General features: G+C 37.5%; 1 protein-coding gene across 5 annotated transcripts in view; it reads right to left on the bottom strand.

The window, feature by feature from the left end:
- The window catches only part of TENT4A (terminal nucleotidyltransferase 4A), a 63,739-nt gene that overhangs the window by 44,794 nt on the left and 4,406 nt on the right, over positions 1 to 14,539 (bottom strand). For all 5 annotated transcript variants that reach the window (XM_064443342.1, XM_064443343.1, XM_064443344.1 and 2 more), the window contains exons 2-4: positions 3,590 to 3,713; positions 2,088 to 2,134; positions 1,113 to 1,233 (exon numbers count right to left, since the gene is read on the bottom strand). In XM_064443342.1, coding sequence (XP_064299412.1) covers positions 1,113 to 1,233; positions 2,088 to 2,134; positions 3,590 to 3,713 — 292 coding nt within the window. The remainder of the gene's footprint in view (positions 1 to 1,112; positions 1,234 to 2,087; positions 2,135 to 3,589; positions 3,714 to 14,539) is intronic.

Below are 14,539 nucleotides of genomic sequence, written 5' to 3'. Positions count from 1 at the left end.
TGTTCACTGCGGAGTCAAACAAAAGCCAGAATGGATAGAAGCAAAGCAGTAGCAGCAATACTTCCTCTTCTGGCAGCAATAAATTATTACAGAACTCCTGAATATGTAGTTCAGTCTCACACCACCACCTTGAAGTCAGTATCCTACAAAATCATAACCTAAACTTCATCTGATGACATTTATTTTAAATTGTACTTGTATTTTCAATCTGAAATGGAAAACAAAAAAGAACAGAAGTATAGCATCATTTTATACCAACAGCAGAGGGAATAAAATAAGAAAGGCTAGTAAAATTGATAAGCCAAGCCTCATGCCATTTCCCATAACTAACTGGAATCACTGATTCTGAAAATCCCACTCATTCTCAGGTAAACCAAAGATTACCAGAGCTACTGTTATGTACTGCTACTCCAACAGAAAGAAGCCATTGGAACCATCTGGACCTAAAAGGGTCACCCTATTTCAGACACCACAAAACATAACAGAAGTTCAGAGTCCTCTGCTTAGTCTCCTGGAGAATACACCACTTGAAGTATGAGAATTCTGTATTACTGAGCAAGTTTTTAGCATAATCAATTCAATCTGTTAAGCTTAGAAGACAGATGCAAGAGAACTAAAGATCAGTTTCACATATGAAATAAAGCTCTTAAGTAGCATATTTTAAAAGAAGAAAACAAATGTTGGGTTTGGAACATTTCACTGTGCCATCAGAAAAAAGACAACCTGAAAAACTGGGGTTTCAAGGTAGAAAGCTCTAGTTACTGGCCCCTGACTAAACAGGGTCCTTCTCAGGGTCAGCGGAAAAACATTATACAAATAGTTAACTTATTTTACTAGATATTTTGCAAATAACTGACTTTCAGATCTTTATTGACAACATAAGTATAAAGTATGGCCTTCCAGCAAATACAGTGCACAGAATTACCATTGTCCATGTAAAATATGGTGTGCTATTGCTAAGCACATACAAATTCTACTGAAATCTTGCACAGAGCAAAACATTGTGCTTAAGACAATATAATTTGCTTCATGAATTAAGAACACTATTTACCACCAACATCTGAAGGGGTTTGAAATCTTTTCAGTTCAGTATCCCAAAGACTATTACTTACCGTAGCTTTATCAAGTACTTTAATGGAATATGGCTCAGCCACATTGTGTTTTCTTAGTGCTTGCTCCAGCAGCTGTAAAGGGGGCCGTTCCCATTTCCCAAAAACAACTAGATCAATATCACTAGACAAAAACACAGCATGAGATCCATTAAGTCAAAGCATAATACTCCACCAAAAAAGGTAAAATTGGCATTCTACAAATTACAAGTCCTCCAGGGTGACCATTTCGTAACTTTTAATCTAGCTTCCCAATATGTTTCCTGTAGCAATGTTAAGTAATAGTTCTTTGAGCTCCTCTCCCTTTTATCTTTCTTGCTCCTTCCCCTCTGACTTCCACAGCCCAATCCACTCCTCATCTACCCATGTAGACAGGCATGTTAATAGTCCAAGCAATTTATTAGTGATTGTTATTCACAGAAATGAGATTTCCAGTGCTTTCCTACTGAAAATTTAATTGATGTGAAGACAACATAGTCTTTAAGACACAGCTACACAGGCTTTCCACATCCATCTATTGAACCATTAAGCACTATAGAACACTGAATTAAATACGACATTTTGCTCAAAAAAGGGAAAACACAGCTGTGATGACTCATCTGACATTGCACGGTAACTCTGTGATAAGTGACACTCTCAGTAATTCACATTACATAACAAAACACAATCTTTACACAGAAAATACTAAACATTTTATTTCACTCTATCTTGAAACAACAAGAGCCAAAGACTAACTCCAGACACATGGAAAAGATAACTCAAAGGGTCAAGTAAATACCTAGACCAGTACAATGATACATCAAATACTTATCTCAGATCTGGAAGTCCAAAAGCTCTTCCCTTTGTCACACAGTACATTAGGCAAAAATTTTATTGGGAGTTTGATCAGTTTACACACTGCAGTCTAAATTCCCCTTTGAAATTTACCGTTACTTATATAAAAGCTTGTCTTGTTTTACAAAGTAAATGATTACTTACCTAGTTGGAAGATAAAGCCCTGTACTAAAGCTGCCAAATATCTGGACCTGAAAAAAACCCACACCAGTAAAATATCTTGTAATTATGAATGCTCACTTCATTTTACTTTCACAAGAGTTAAGATTTTTCTGGACCTGTCAAGGATATAGCCCAGTAAAATATTTATTGAACTTAATTTACTACATACTCTGTTAAGCATGTACAAATACACTTTCTCTTATAGATGCAACTTTAGAAACTTTTTTTAATGTGAAATGACTACCAATCCTGCTAGCAGCAGAGCAGAAACTTTTGAAACAAGTCCTTTTCACTATTTCCAGTTCAACAGTATTATAAGCCCTTGTAAAATTTCCTTCCTTCCTGCTCCCTTCTTCCCTCATAGGACAGCTTTACTGAAATTTAAAGAATTTAAGGGAAACATTTTTCTAAATTTTTAGGCTTAAAAAACAGAAAGTGCATCTAAACACAATTCAGATAAACAGGAATACTTCACATTTTACTGTAAGGATGGCTTTGAAATTGTGGTATGTGTTTGTGTGTGGAGAAGAGGCACACCGAAGGGACATTCACAGTCCACATATCAAATACCTCTAGTAAGCTTCCAATCTAGAGAGCTGAGACCTTCCTCCCCCTCTGCTACAGCAGAGCACAATTTACAAGTTCACTTCTTGGAAGTGACCTGTGAAAAGGCTGGGCAACACTGGGCCATTTCAGCATTTGTATCTGTTCCCACAAGAAAAATGTTATTACTAACAAATCACAGGATGAAGTAGATGAGCTTTACTGTATCTTTAGCTCAGTACTGTGGCCACATACCTCACTCGTCATGGAAGGCTATGAAATCACAGTGGTCTGAAATGGTTTTCTGCTTAATAATTACAACACTACTATCTGGTAATCAGAAAGGTGATGCTAGAGGTACAGTTTACATTACATTCCTTTTGGATGCTTTTTGTTTGAAGGAAACTTACTCTTGGGGTAATAAAGCATTTGAAGATACAAAAACTTTGGTTTCAAGATGTCCCAGGAAGTCAAGCCCAATTTTCCCACTAAAGCAGGGCTAAAGTAAGTCCCAATTGTCAAATTTGTGACTAGTACAATTTTAAAGTATTTGTATTTACAAATATCCACAGACACAGGACTTCTTACAGAAATGGATACACAGGTAGTCTCACTTCAATATTCAAAATGAAGTTATGCAGAGACAATCAATTTAATAAGCTTTAAGAAACACACTTAAAGTGGACAGTTCTTCACATCCCCAGTTCTCAATATGAAAAAAATAAGGATCAGTAGCCGCCTTTAACCTGAAATCTAGGTTTTAAATTTTCTCTACTTTTTCAAATAAACTGCCAAGTACTGAAAAGCTATAATAAGTCAATTGCCTTAAGTTTGAAGTCTTATCTGTACATTTCTAAAACACAGAAAGATAATAGCAAGGTTAAGTGAACCAAGCTCTACAGTTTACTAGAGAAGCAAATTAACACTTAAATTTCACTCACATCAGCTGTAGGCCAAAGATCTTTGATGACCGTTTCTATTCTTTTCACTACTTCTCTTCTCATAGCTGCTTCTTCAGGACGAGGGGACATGAAGTCATAGAAGTCAATTATTTCTTCATGTAGTCTAAAGGAGAAAAATCATCATTATAACTGATGCTACACACTATTACAATAAATTTCAACAAAAACAGGCCATGGGCTTAATATCATAATTTAACCAAAAACAGCAGTACCTTCACGAAAGGTGAATGCCACTACAATTAGGCTTTCATATGGGAAATTGGAGGGTTTGGGACCTGGGAGAGGAGTTCATACTTGATTTTCATGGCAGCACCTCACAGTAATCTCAGCAATGCCTACACATCACCCCTCATCACATTACCTAAATGCTAAAGATGTCAAAAGACACAGAATGCAAACACTAGTAGACATTTACTAACCTTCTTACTGGCTCAACAGCGAAGGTCAAACTCAATTCCCAATCACCAACAATGATTTTCTTTAAAAAACAAAGCATCACCTTAAACTGCACATGATCCAAATGTGAAGCAGCACAAGAACAACTAAAATCTTCAAGTAGGTTTATTCTTCCAGGGGTTCTTAGTTCTGTGTATGTGAAAGTTTACAGACTTAGAAACAGGCCACTAGCATTAATTAGTTTTTGCAGAGGGCGATAAAAGGGACATTTGAGTATTCCTTGATGTGAAAATGTCCACTTTGACAAACAGGGATTCCTGTGACCACTCAAGCCCTTTATCAGCCATTCATTCACACAGGACCTTCCAACTGAACTGCTCAAAGGGAAAAGTGTTAAACATTCTCAAGTGTAAAGTACATTAATACCAGTGTTACATGAGGGGTTCTGACACTGGATCTTTATACACCTGTTAAGACCTTTTGTTTCCAGTCTCCCACTATATCTCACACTTGCTGCCAAATTTGAAAGATGATCAGTTTGAGTTTTCAGGTGAATGTTGTGTTTGCTTACAATGGAGAAGCATCAAGCTGTGCCAAACAAAACTAAAAAAAGAATAACTACTGCTGTCATATTTTACAAACACATCTTTTTGATGTTGGCATATTTCTAAGATTTCTCTAATTCAAGAAACACATCAATTCAGCATTGTAGTGAAATCTAAATACTGTCCTAAAAAAAGATCAGGTTCAATCCTTAGCTAACATACTTAGCCTTCCAAAAGGAAAATTTTATACATCTCTAGTAAAACTCTTAACACTTCCTGACACTTTTACAACTCTTTAGTAGAGAATTCCTGCTCTAACAGATAGTCTCCAACAGACCATATGTCCAATTTTTAAATGCCAGGATTCCTTTCCATACACAAAGAGGTTTTAACAGCAAAGCACAAAGATATTTCTAAAAAGCATACATATTTAGAATTACTTTCTTATCTTAACTAGGCCTGAATTCAACTGAACATTTATCTACACAGCAGATTTATCAACTAAACATTTCAGTTTGTTGATTAATCTACTTGATTTCAAATCTTCAGAGCAAGACAGAAAATATAAACTAACAGGCTCCTATTTTATTTTGCTTCGAGAAACTATGCCTTTTTTTCCCTTTCCAAAATGACAAGACCAATGAAGAAAATACTTGAATAGACCTATCAGCAGTGGGGCCAAACTAAAGACTTCCCCTTGTCCTGCTTATAAAAATCAGCAGTAGGCAGATACAGGGTGAAAGCAAGAACAGGCAAAGCAGTTAACCAACTCCATTCCAGCAGCCTTTCCAAGTCTCCAGCAATTTCATTTGGCATACTTTTGGGGTGGATCGCAACCATAACATGTATTAGCTCAAAGGGCTTTTTTTCCACTGATTTTTCCAGGTCTTATTAGTCCGTTTATGCTTTTGTCATTCATGGCATTCTATGAGAATTTAAGTATGCATCAGAATAAAGAAGCACTTTAAGCTGCTGCCTGTTAATGATTTTCTGATGCTTTTTTTCTTGGGGGAAAAAGTCATTACTGACAGTTCACCTCCAAACATAACTTCCACTTGCGTCTACCTACAAGGTCTTTTTCAAGCTAGCCATCATCTGTTTTTCTGTCCTTACACAGGAGCAGGTCCAAAGTTTGATGCCTGCTAACCTCCTTCAGCTTGTTTTCGGTTGCACCATGTTTTCTGACAGGTGGCCAGAAGTGCACAGAATCAATACATAATTACACCTTTCAGTCCATGACACACCTGTTTTCATTTTATTGTCCATGTCTCTACGAAGATGGCTGCTAACTGCTATTTGAGGATATCTGAACATACAGCTGCTCTTTAAAAGAAACTTATGAAGGAGCTTCAAGGTGTTTTCTGAACAATAACTACCAAAGTAAAGCCCACCCACTGGGTATATTCAGCCTGAATTATTTTTCTTCAGATTCATAATTCCATATTTACTAGAATTTAATTTTACCAGCAATTTTATAACCTCATGAACAATGAATTCCCACTGTGACTGTCTGCAGTCAGCTCTAGCTTTCTATTATCCTTTTTATCCTTTTCTCATTCATTTCTTTCCTCCAGGTATTTATGAATATATTGAGCAACAGTCTTGAGTAATTCCACTGGTAACCTTCCTTTATTATAAAGTAAATAATTTATTCTTTCTTTGGTTACTTCTAAGCAGTTAACCCATAAGCCCAGCAAACCTGTGACTGTTCAGTTTTTATTAAGTCTTTGAAAAAGGATTTCAAAAACATTCTTCTGAAAAAGTCCAACAGCTCTGTGTTGTCAGACTGACCACATGAATAAGGATTAACAATGAATGCTTCAAGGAAATGAGACCTGCGAGAGACAACTACCTTTATCAAAGCATGCACAAGCCCCTCGATGTTTACTCACACAAATAGGTTGTTTTGTTACTGTATTAACCCCATCTAACCCACTGCAGGAAGTCCAAACATTCCTTAAAAAAAATGCATTTACAGTAGCCATCCCATATTAGGGAAGGAGGAGAATAAAAGGGGTCTCGGTCCCCCTGCACACCACAGCCTCTACCATACACAGCGCAGCCTTTCAAAAGCAGTCCCTATCATGTCAGCACAGTCAGAAAAACAGCAAGCGCACTCTCGCGTCGATGCCCCACTGAGCTTCTGTTCAGATGATTAGCACTGTTGAAATTCTTAATCATATCATGAAAGACTCAAAAGAATACCACTCATCACTAATCTTCATCTCCTTCCCTGATTTACTTTAGGAAGTAAGCTTCACATTTTCTGCCCTGCAGTGGCAAGGGAACACTTTCATTTAATGCTTCAGTTTGCACGGGACAACAGCACAAGAGCTGTATTATCTATAATTAAAAGAATCATTTAAAGTTCAAACCATACACTGTGGTTTTGTGGTTAAGTTCCTCTAAAATTCCTTAGCATATACCACCAGACACAGCTGTACAACGGTTATTCTGCTGAAGGATTTAAATACTCCTTACTGAAATTTAAAAAGACAGTTGCCTGGAATAAAAGAAAGTTCTGGTGAGAAGTCTCTTAAGCCCTTCTCTGACAAAAAGCAATGCAGTTAGTTGACTTAGTTTTTACTACATGATCTGACTTCTCCTGGGTGCTCTTTCATGTCTCTATGAGCCCTAGTGACTCTGGCAAGTTTCTTGCTTTTGATGTACAAGGTTTTCAGGTTTTAGTGCACTTAGCAAGTCATTTCTCAAGCCCTCTGTCTAACAGACTTCCAGTTGTCCTTAATTCAACAGCTTCTACTTCTCAGAGAACATCTTCCTGGTCTATGTCCTTCTGGATAAGAATCAATGCTATCTTCACAGTCAGCATATGGCTACACAACCATCTTAATACAGCATTTTCAAGCACTTTACCCTTTTGGCTTCCTCCTGAAGAAGCTTCTCAAAACTGAGATGTCTTTTTTAAAATTTAACATTACTGTAGTTTACATTTTTCTAAAAATCTTTGCTCAAACAAGATTATTGGAACACAGTCACAAAAGCAGCTCTGATACACATAAAACAATATGCTCAGGACTAATATCAGAATAACTCCTCTACTAGCTGAAGGAATAGTTTGGTGTCTGAAAAAAGAGATCACAACACAATAGTCACCCAGTCAATACAGGAATAGTTTTCAGATAAATATTTTGCCCATGTAGCCTCTACAACCTTTATAAGCACTTGCTACTTCTTAAGTCAGGACTGTGACAGTATCTGAATCATTAGGAACAGAATTTCAATTTGCAGCACCTGATGAACATGCAGGCATAAGTAGCATCTCAACTCTTCAAAAAATAGAATTTCCTTCAACATATAGCACAAGTAAACAATCTCAGTCTCCTTCTGGCTTTGTAAAGAATTTGGGCTCCAACAGCATCCCAGCACCTAGCTACCTTCTATCCCATTTTAAGATGCCTGTTATACTTCTTCCTTAGCAAAGACAGGCACTTTAATTGACATTTTCACAAGGCAGCTTCACTATATTTATAGAAATACTGGGAATGAAACTTGTTGGTGAGATATAACTGTACTCGTAATGCAAGGTGGAAAAGATTAGAACACAGGGATGCAGAAGAGAGGCAACTTGTACTTGCTACACTATTCAGCTTCCTAATTTTAACAGCCAGGAGGAACCTACCATTCACTAATGCTATTACTGCTAAGGACAGTAAACATCTGCTGCTTACCAGCTGAACTATGCAACAGAATTAACACCTTTTGTTTACCAAAACTTCACCCCTTCTACTGTTTTGGCAGTAAAGTGGCAGACACTCTTCTAGTCTTCAGGTTAAAAATAATAGTCAGGAGACATTCTCAGACTTTTGCAATGGTTTTCCTTAAAGGCAGGTTTCTAAGAAAGTGTTAATTTACTTTACCTACAACTATTATTATATATAACATTGACTTGTTACTTCAAGGGCTAACTCCAATGCAGTGAAATGAAATTCTCAAACAGCATCAACAAACTAGAAGATGAATAAAAAACTAGACAGATTTTGTTTCCTGAAGTAAGCATCCTGTTTCTTTTCAACATCATGCCTACACTACTAAGCACATTTATTCTAAAGGAACAGATAGAAACATGACTGCATCATTTATGTGGAACAACTGGTTCTTTTTAAAAACATACTCATTCTAGTAAGTAAAGAATATTTTTCTAACTGAAAAGTCTAACACATCAAGCCAAGAATCCTTATAAAGGAAAGAATAGATGCCACAGTTAAAGGATGTGGGTGTAACATTAGGGGTGAGTAGACAAGGCGGGGGTAAAGAAATGGGGAGGCATAGGCAGCATTTCAACAGAAGCTTTGCTGAAATAAAGGTTACAAATAATAGGGTATGTTCTTTCAGTGAAGTGTGAACTCTGAAACATGCCTAAGGACTTCACTGTCTCAAGATTAAATGGTGAAAGGCCTGGCAGCCACCGTTCCTTTTTCAGAAATCTGTTGAACTATATCTTCACCTACAACTACTACAAAGTACAATTGCATTATCATGGAAATGGAGTTGAAATCTTACACTACAACAATTCAAATGCATTCAATGGTTGAAATCAATGCTACAGTCTAAAACTCAGGAACACGGTTTAGCAAAATAAAGGAGAATATATATGATTAAAAGCAACAATGTATTCCAAGATACAGACTTTTTCCAATACGATCTAAGATTAAGACATCTGCAAAAGAAGTAAAAATAGAACCATGACTGAGAAGAGGAGATGAACCTACAGTTCTTTTCTTCCCACTCCACTCAGCAACCATCAGGTGCCTTTGCTTTTTTTCTACCTGTCCTCCTCACTACCAGTAACACTCAGGTTAACAGTACTCTATGCCCCATGCAATGTTCTAGGCTAACAAATGAGAAACTATGAAAACATAGTGCTATGTTCAGACTGTACTGCCACATTAAATCAGTCTCCTTACTAATTCAGACAGCATCTGTGTCACTGTAACTGTATGGAAGGCAGCAAACTCAGAGTGGCAGATCTCAGCTATACAGAACTTAAGAGTCAGAGCTGTGAAATATTTTACAGGTAGGTACCCTAAATACTAAACTCGGACAAGAATCAAGCTTACTTTGCAAATTAGCTACTAAGGATAGAATGGAAGAAAAAAGTACTTTTGTTCTCATCCACGAAACAAAGATAGTAGCTTATAAAATATATTGTACCTTTTCCACAAGAGATTGTGTTTTTCTTATTTCCTCTCCAAGCTTTCGCTCTGCCCCACATCCTTGAAAGTCAGAGCCACTCCTAATTTTAAATTGAATTTCTTGCCAATTAAATTTTACCTCTTAGGAGCACTTTGACAGTTCACATACTCAAGACACTAAGCTTGTTGGACTGATTTACACTGCAAATTTCCAGACTTCAGTAACAAAATTTGTTTGCATTTTGGAAGAGAAAAAGAATCAAAAACTATTTTTGCAAAGTATATCAATCCAATAAAACTCAACCAATTACCTTACTAATGGCTGGATGTACTCTGAAAAAGCTGCATTATAAAAATCTAGAAAAGAACCTAATATAGATGTATCTCCAAGTTACTACATGGCAAAATGGATCCACTATATAAGCTTCTGAACAACAGTACATTACTGACTTAAGCTGCTGGACTTCACCACAACACCAAGAAAACATCACAATTATTTTGTTGCATCAGTGAAGAAGCATACCATATGTTAAACCTTGGAACTGAATCAGCAAGCTCGCTATGCCAATAAATAGAACCGCTAAACACTGAAAATCCTGTCTTAACACTATTCTTTTCCAAATGCCCAAAGATAGGAAGCAATTAACATCCCAGACAAGTCAGAAAGGTTGCAACAGCAGAAACATGTTAGTGATGAGAGACTAATTATGCCCATGCAGATCAGGTATGCATTACACCACATTAGCCACTGAAGCACTCAAGAGTAGAAGCAACTCCTGACATAACCTCGAGCAGCAGAGTAATTCAAAATGCATCCATCAAAGCACCACAAGCAGCAAACCCTGCACAAAGTCAGTATCCCTGCAAAGCAACAAAAGCTAGAAAAGCCTTTTCTGGATTTCAGTACTGCTGCAGTTCACCATATAAAAGAGGAAGCTTCTTAATTTAAGAATCTCAACCAAATGAAAAAAGGTGTTTCAGAGACTATTAAAGATACCACACTGGTTGTTTAGCAAAAGCATGCATCACTAATCAGATTTTAGGGAGAAAAAAGAGCTTCTACTACCCTGTCACAGGATTCCACCAGAAGATGCCTTTAGAAACCCTGAAGTCATGTACAAAGCAGGAAAAGAGGATTGGAAGATTAAGAATATAGAAAAGGATTATGAGGAACAACTTAACAAGATGCAAACCTATGCTTGAGAAAGGATAAACTAGCTCAGGAGCCCCAAAAAATTGATTGTTAAGTCAATTAAGTGATCAGAACAGAGAAAGTTAAGTGATCACAATGCATGACAAGTAGAGTCGCTCTTATTATTTTTTTATCCCTCAGAAGTTTCCCTGATCCCTAACTATACAGGGAGAACTTTCCCAGACCAACTTTCTAGTAAAAAAATATTTCACAGCAAAATCTATTCCTGATGATTTGGTATTCACCAAAAGCAGCAGCACTCACTTGATACTGCATTTGTATAAAAAAAACATTAAGCAGCAATCTTTCTTTTTTCTAAATTAAAAGGATTAGTTTTGACATTCATAATAGTCAAACTAGTCAAAAGTAGAACCAATGCAACACATGAATAGTTATGACTATATCTAGATGTCAGCATAGCTTTCATAAATGTAAGTAGTGTCTTAAAGAAAACCATTGGGAATTATTTGCAAGAATCGCTGAACCACAAAGGAAATCCTGTTATCTACTTGGATTTCCACACAGCATTTGATAATGGTCCCACATGTCCTTCTGAAGATTTAGGAAGAAACTAAGCTGACATGGGATGAGAGGAAAGACCTTTGTGTAGATAAAGAACTGTAGATAAAGCAGCTGGAACTCTCAGCTTCCATATTAAAGGAAGGTCACTAGAAGCCCAAAGCACCCCTATGCTAGTCAACCAACTCGTAAGTTATCTGGCAAGGGTACAAATAGTAAAGCAGAAAAGTCTGAGGCTGCAAGGTTATCTAGAATAAGCCAGCTCAAGAACTGCAGATGGACACTAAAATACAGACTGTACAAGGAAGTAGCAGGCATAATTTGAGATAGGATAAATACAAGCACAGCAGAGGCATATGAGAAAATTCTGTCTTTACAAAGGTGGAATAAGGGGCTCTGCACTGGCTCTAAACACTGAGAATCAAGTTCTTGAAATAAGAATTCTGTTAAAAGGTCTGTTCAATACTCAGTAGCCAAAAAGAACAGGTATGCCCCATGCTAGTGGTCAGGAAGCAAAGTACAAGATAGAACAAGCTAGCCCAAGATGTAGGAATACTGCAACACTATCACACCCACGTCTGGTTCATCCAAGTCCCAAAGATAGGACAGATGTGTAAAGCATACAGAGGTGACAGACATCTAGAGGCAGAAAACAGCTTCAATAGAAGGAATGATTAAATAGGCTAGGAAACAGACAACTGTCAGGTGATTCAGCTTTTCCCTTCCCTCTTTCAAGACAGCTCATGGACTGTCTCATTAACGCACAGACCTGTGGCTGGCAGCAACTACAACCCTAGTGACAGCTTCAGGACAAAAAAAACTGGATCTTTACACACTGCATAGCCTGAAGAACACCTTGCTACAGGACACTGGTGATCTCAGAAGCTCATACCAGCTCAAGATAAGACAAGAAAATTCATACATAAAATCCACAATAAGCTTAAAAATGCACTGCCTGTAGCCCAGGTAGTCCAAGAACAATAGATCACTGAAATCCAAGACATTGTTGCAGGAAATACTGCCACAGGCTCATGTTGATATATTCTTCTCCCAACATTTGGCATGGGCCTCTAATGGTCTCACCCAGTACAGCTGTTTATGTTCTTAGTGCCAATTATCTCTACTGCCAAAGACTAACAACTGTGAAAAGCTTCGCAAAGCTGATGCCATTATTAAGCTGCTCCAGAGATGTCCCATTCTCCTTTACACACAGATGTGAGCACCTGTCATGCAAAGTTTTCCCATGCTTTACTACATGCTCAGCTTTTCTGACCTCTAGTACCATGTTCTCCCTCAAGCCTACTGCTGCCAAAATATTCCTTTCATTCTATTACCAAAAGCATCAGTCTCAACTCCACGCTAGGCATCCACTTCGCAAGAAAACTTTGAGCTGTACCTACTCTAATCAACTTAGTCAACAGCAAAAAAGATGTTCTGTTCTTTTGACAATTCATCCAGCAGCTACCCTTGAACTCTGCTGCGTACCTTTAGACATGAGAACAATCCACTCAACCACATCCCAATGCTCTCTCAAGCCTCTCTCCAGACATTTACTATGACTAACAGGCAACTACGCCTGCCCTCCACCTTGCATACTACAGTATGTACTGCCTAGTTCTGCCCTGATCCTAAACCCACATGAAACAAGAGTCAACTGTACACTGCCAGCACTGCCTGCCTCTTACATTAAGACTTTCACTACAGGTATCCACCTAACATTGCAGATAACAGACACTAATGATTTAACAGTAGTGTGGATAAAGCATAACCCACTGTGTTGATTCTTATTAGAAGGCATTTGAGCAAGACAGCACCGGTAATGACAGGGAGAAGTTAGAGTACCACCCTTGGGAATCCCTTATAGCCCTTACAAGTGCTGGACACCCCAGTGCAGACAGTAAAGGCACCACAGAGTTTTCAAAGTCTGCTCTTTTTCAGCTCAAAGTACAAGAAAATAAGATTTGCAAAAGTGGCTGACAGTGTGGCATCCCTACACATTAATTTGCACTGTCCAGCTCTAACTGCAGTATAATAAGTAAGGGTTGACAAACATGGGACTAGAGCTATGGAAGGTCCTGAATGCAATGCATTTTTAATAGTGCACTGCAAAAAACCTAGTAATTAAATTTATCTTGGTCACCAAAGTTCAGCAATATATCATAAAAGCAAAAAACCCAGTAAGACTGGAATTAGAAACACTTCAGCATACAGGTGAAGAAATAAACAAAACCTAATATAGACTTAGTATATAGTAACACCACCACATCTAGGTAGCTACAGAAATGAATCTCAGGACATCACTTTCGGTACACAGTATCCTTCAGCTGAAAACTGGTAAACACTGAAGCAAGTCTTCTGTGGAAGCACTGTCATAAATTTAGCTTGCTCACGAGAACTGTCCCCAGGTATCTGCTATAGTCACCAGATAATGCTGGCCTGAAACTTCCTTCAGCCTAACTAAATGGGGAGGTGTTTGCACTTTTGTGACTACAACAGAACTTGTGTCATTATCAAGAGATGGTTAAAAACAGCAGGTATGGAGGGGGAAAAATGAATGTAGTAAGTCATCAGATGCTATGCAACACTAATTAATCCAGGCAGAGTACCATTCCAATGTATCATAACACTTCTGGTATCCACACTAATCCTCAACAAGCCAGTTCTGTTAGTTCTGCACAGCACTGTAATGTACCAAGCAGCTTTGCCAATTATTTCGGCACTATTCTCATTCAACATCTACAAATAAACTGAATACTTAGTTGAAAATATTAAGCAGAACAGGCTCATATTGTTAAAAATGCCTTAATTCTTTACCTTGTTAAATTCATATTAAGAAGCAGAATAATTAAATCATTTTATACTATTCATAAGCTATTAGTTACCTCTTAAGAGCAAGCACCCTATTAGCTATGTACCCAAGCAATGGAAACCTAGCAGCACAGTCCTTAGTAAAAAGTTTAGAATAGCTTGATTCCATATTTTGAAATAAAACTCCAGCACTTTTAAACTCTCTGGATGCTTAAATTAGTCAGATATATTTAAAATACTGACTTTACAGAAACAGAAGGTATTACTTTGATGTACTAAGGCAGATCCTAAGATGCCAGATGTAGTTTAAAACCAC

Source organism: Phalacrocorax carbo, chromosome 2 (genome assembly GCF_963921805.1).
Source record: "Phalacrocorax carbo chromosome 2, bPhaCar2.1, whole genome shotgun sequence".
In the NCBI taxonomy this organism is placed as follows: Eukaryota; Metazoa; Chordata; class Aves; order Suliformes; family Phalacrocoracidae; genus Phalacrocorax; species Phalacrocorax carbo.
Note: the sequence above shows the minus strand (reverse complement) of the source record. Positions and strands in the feature narration are given on the sequence as shown.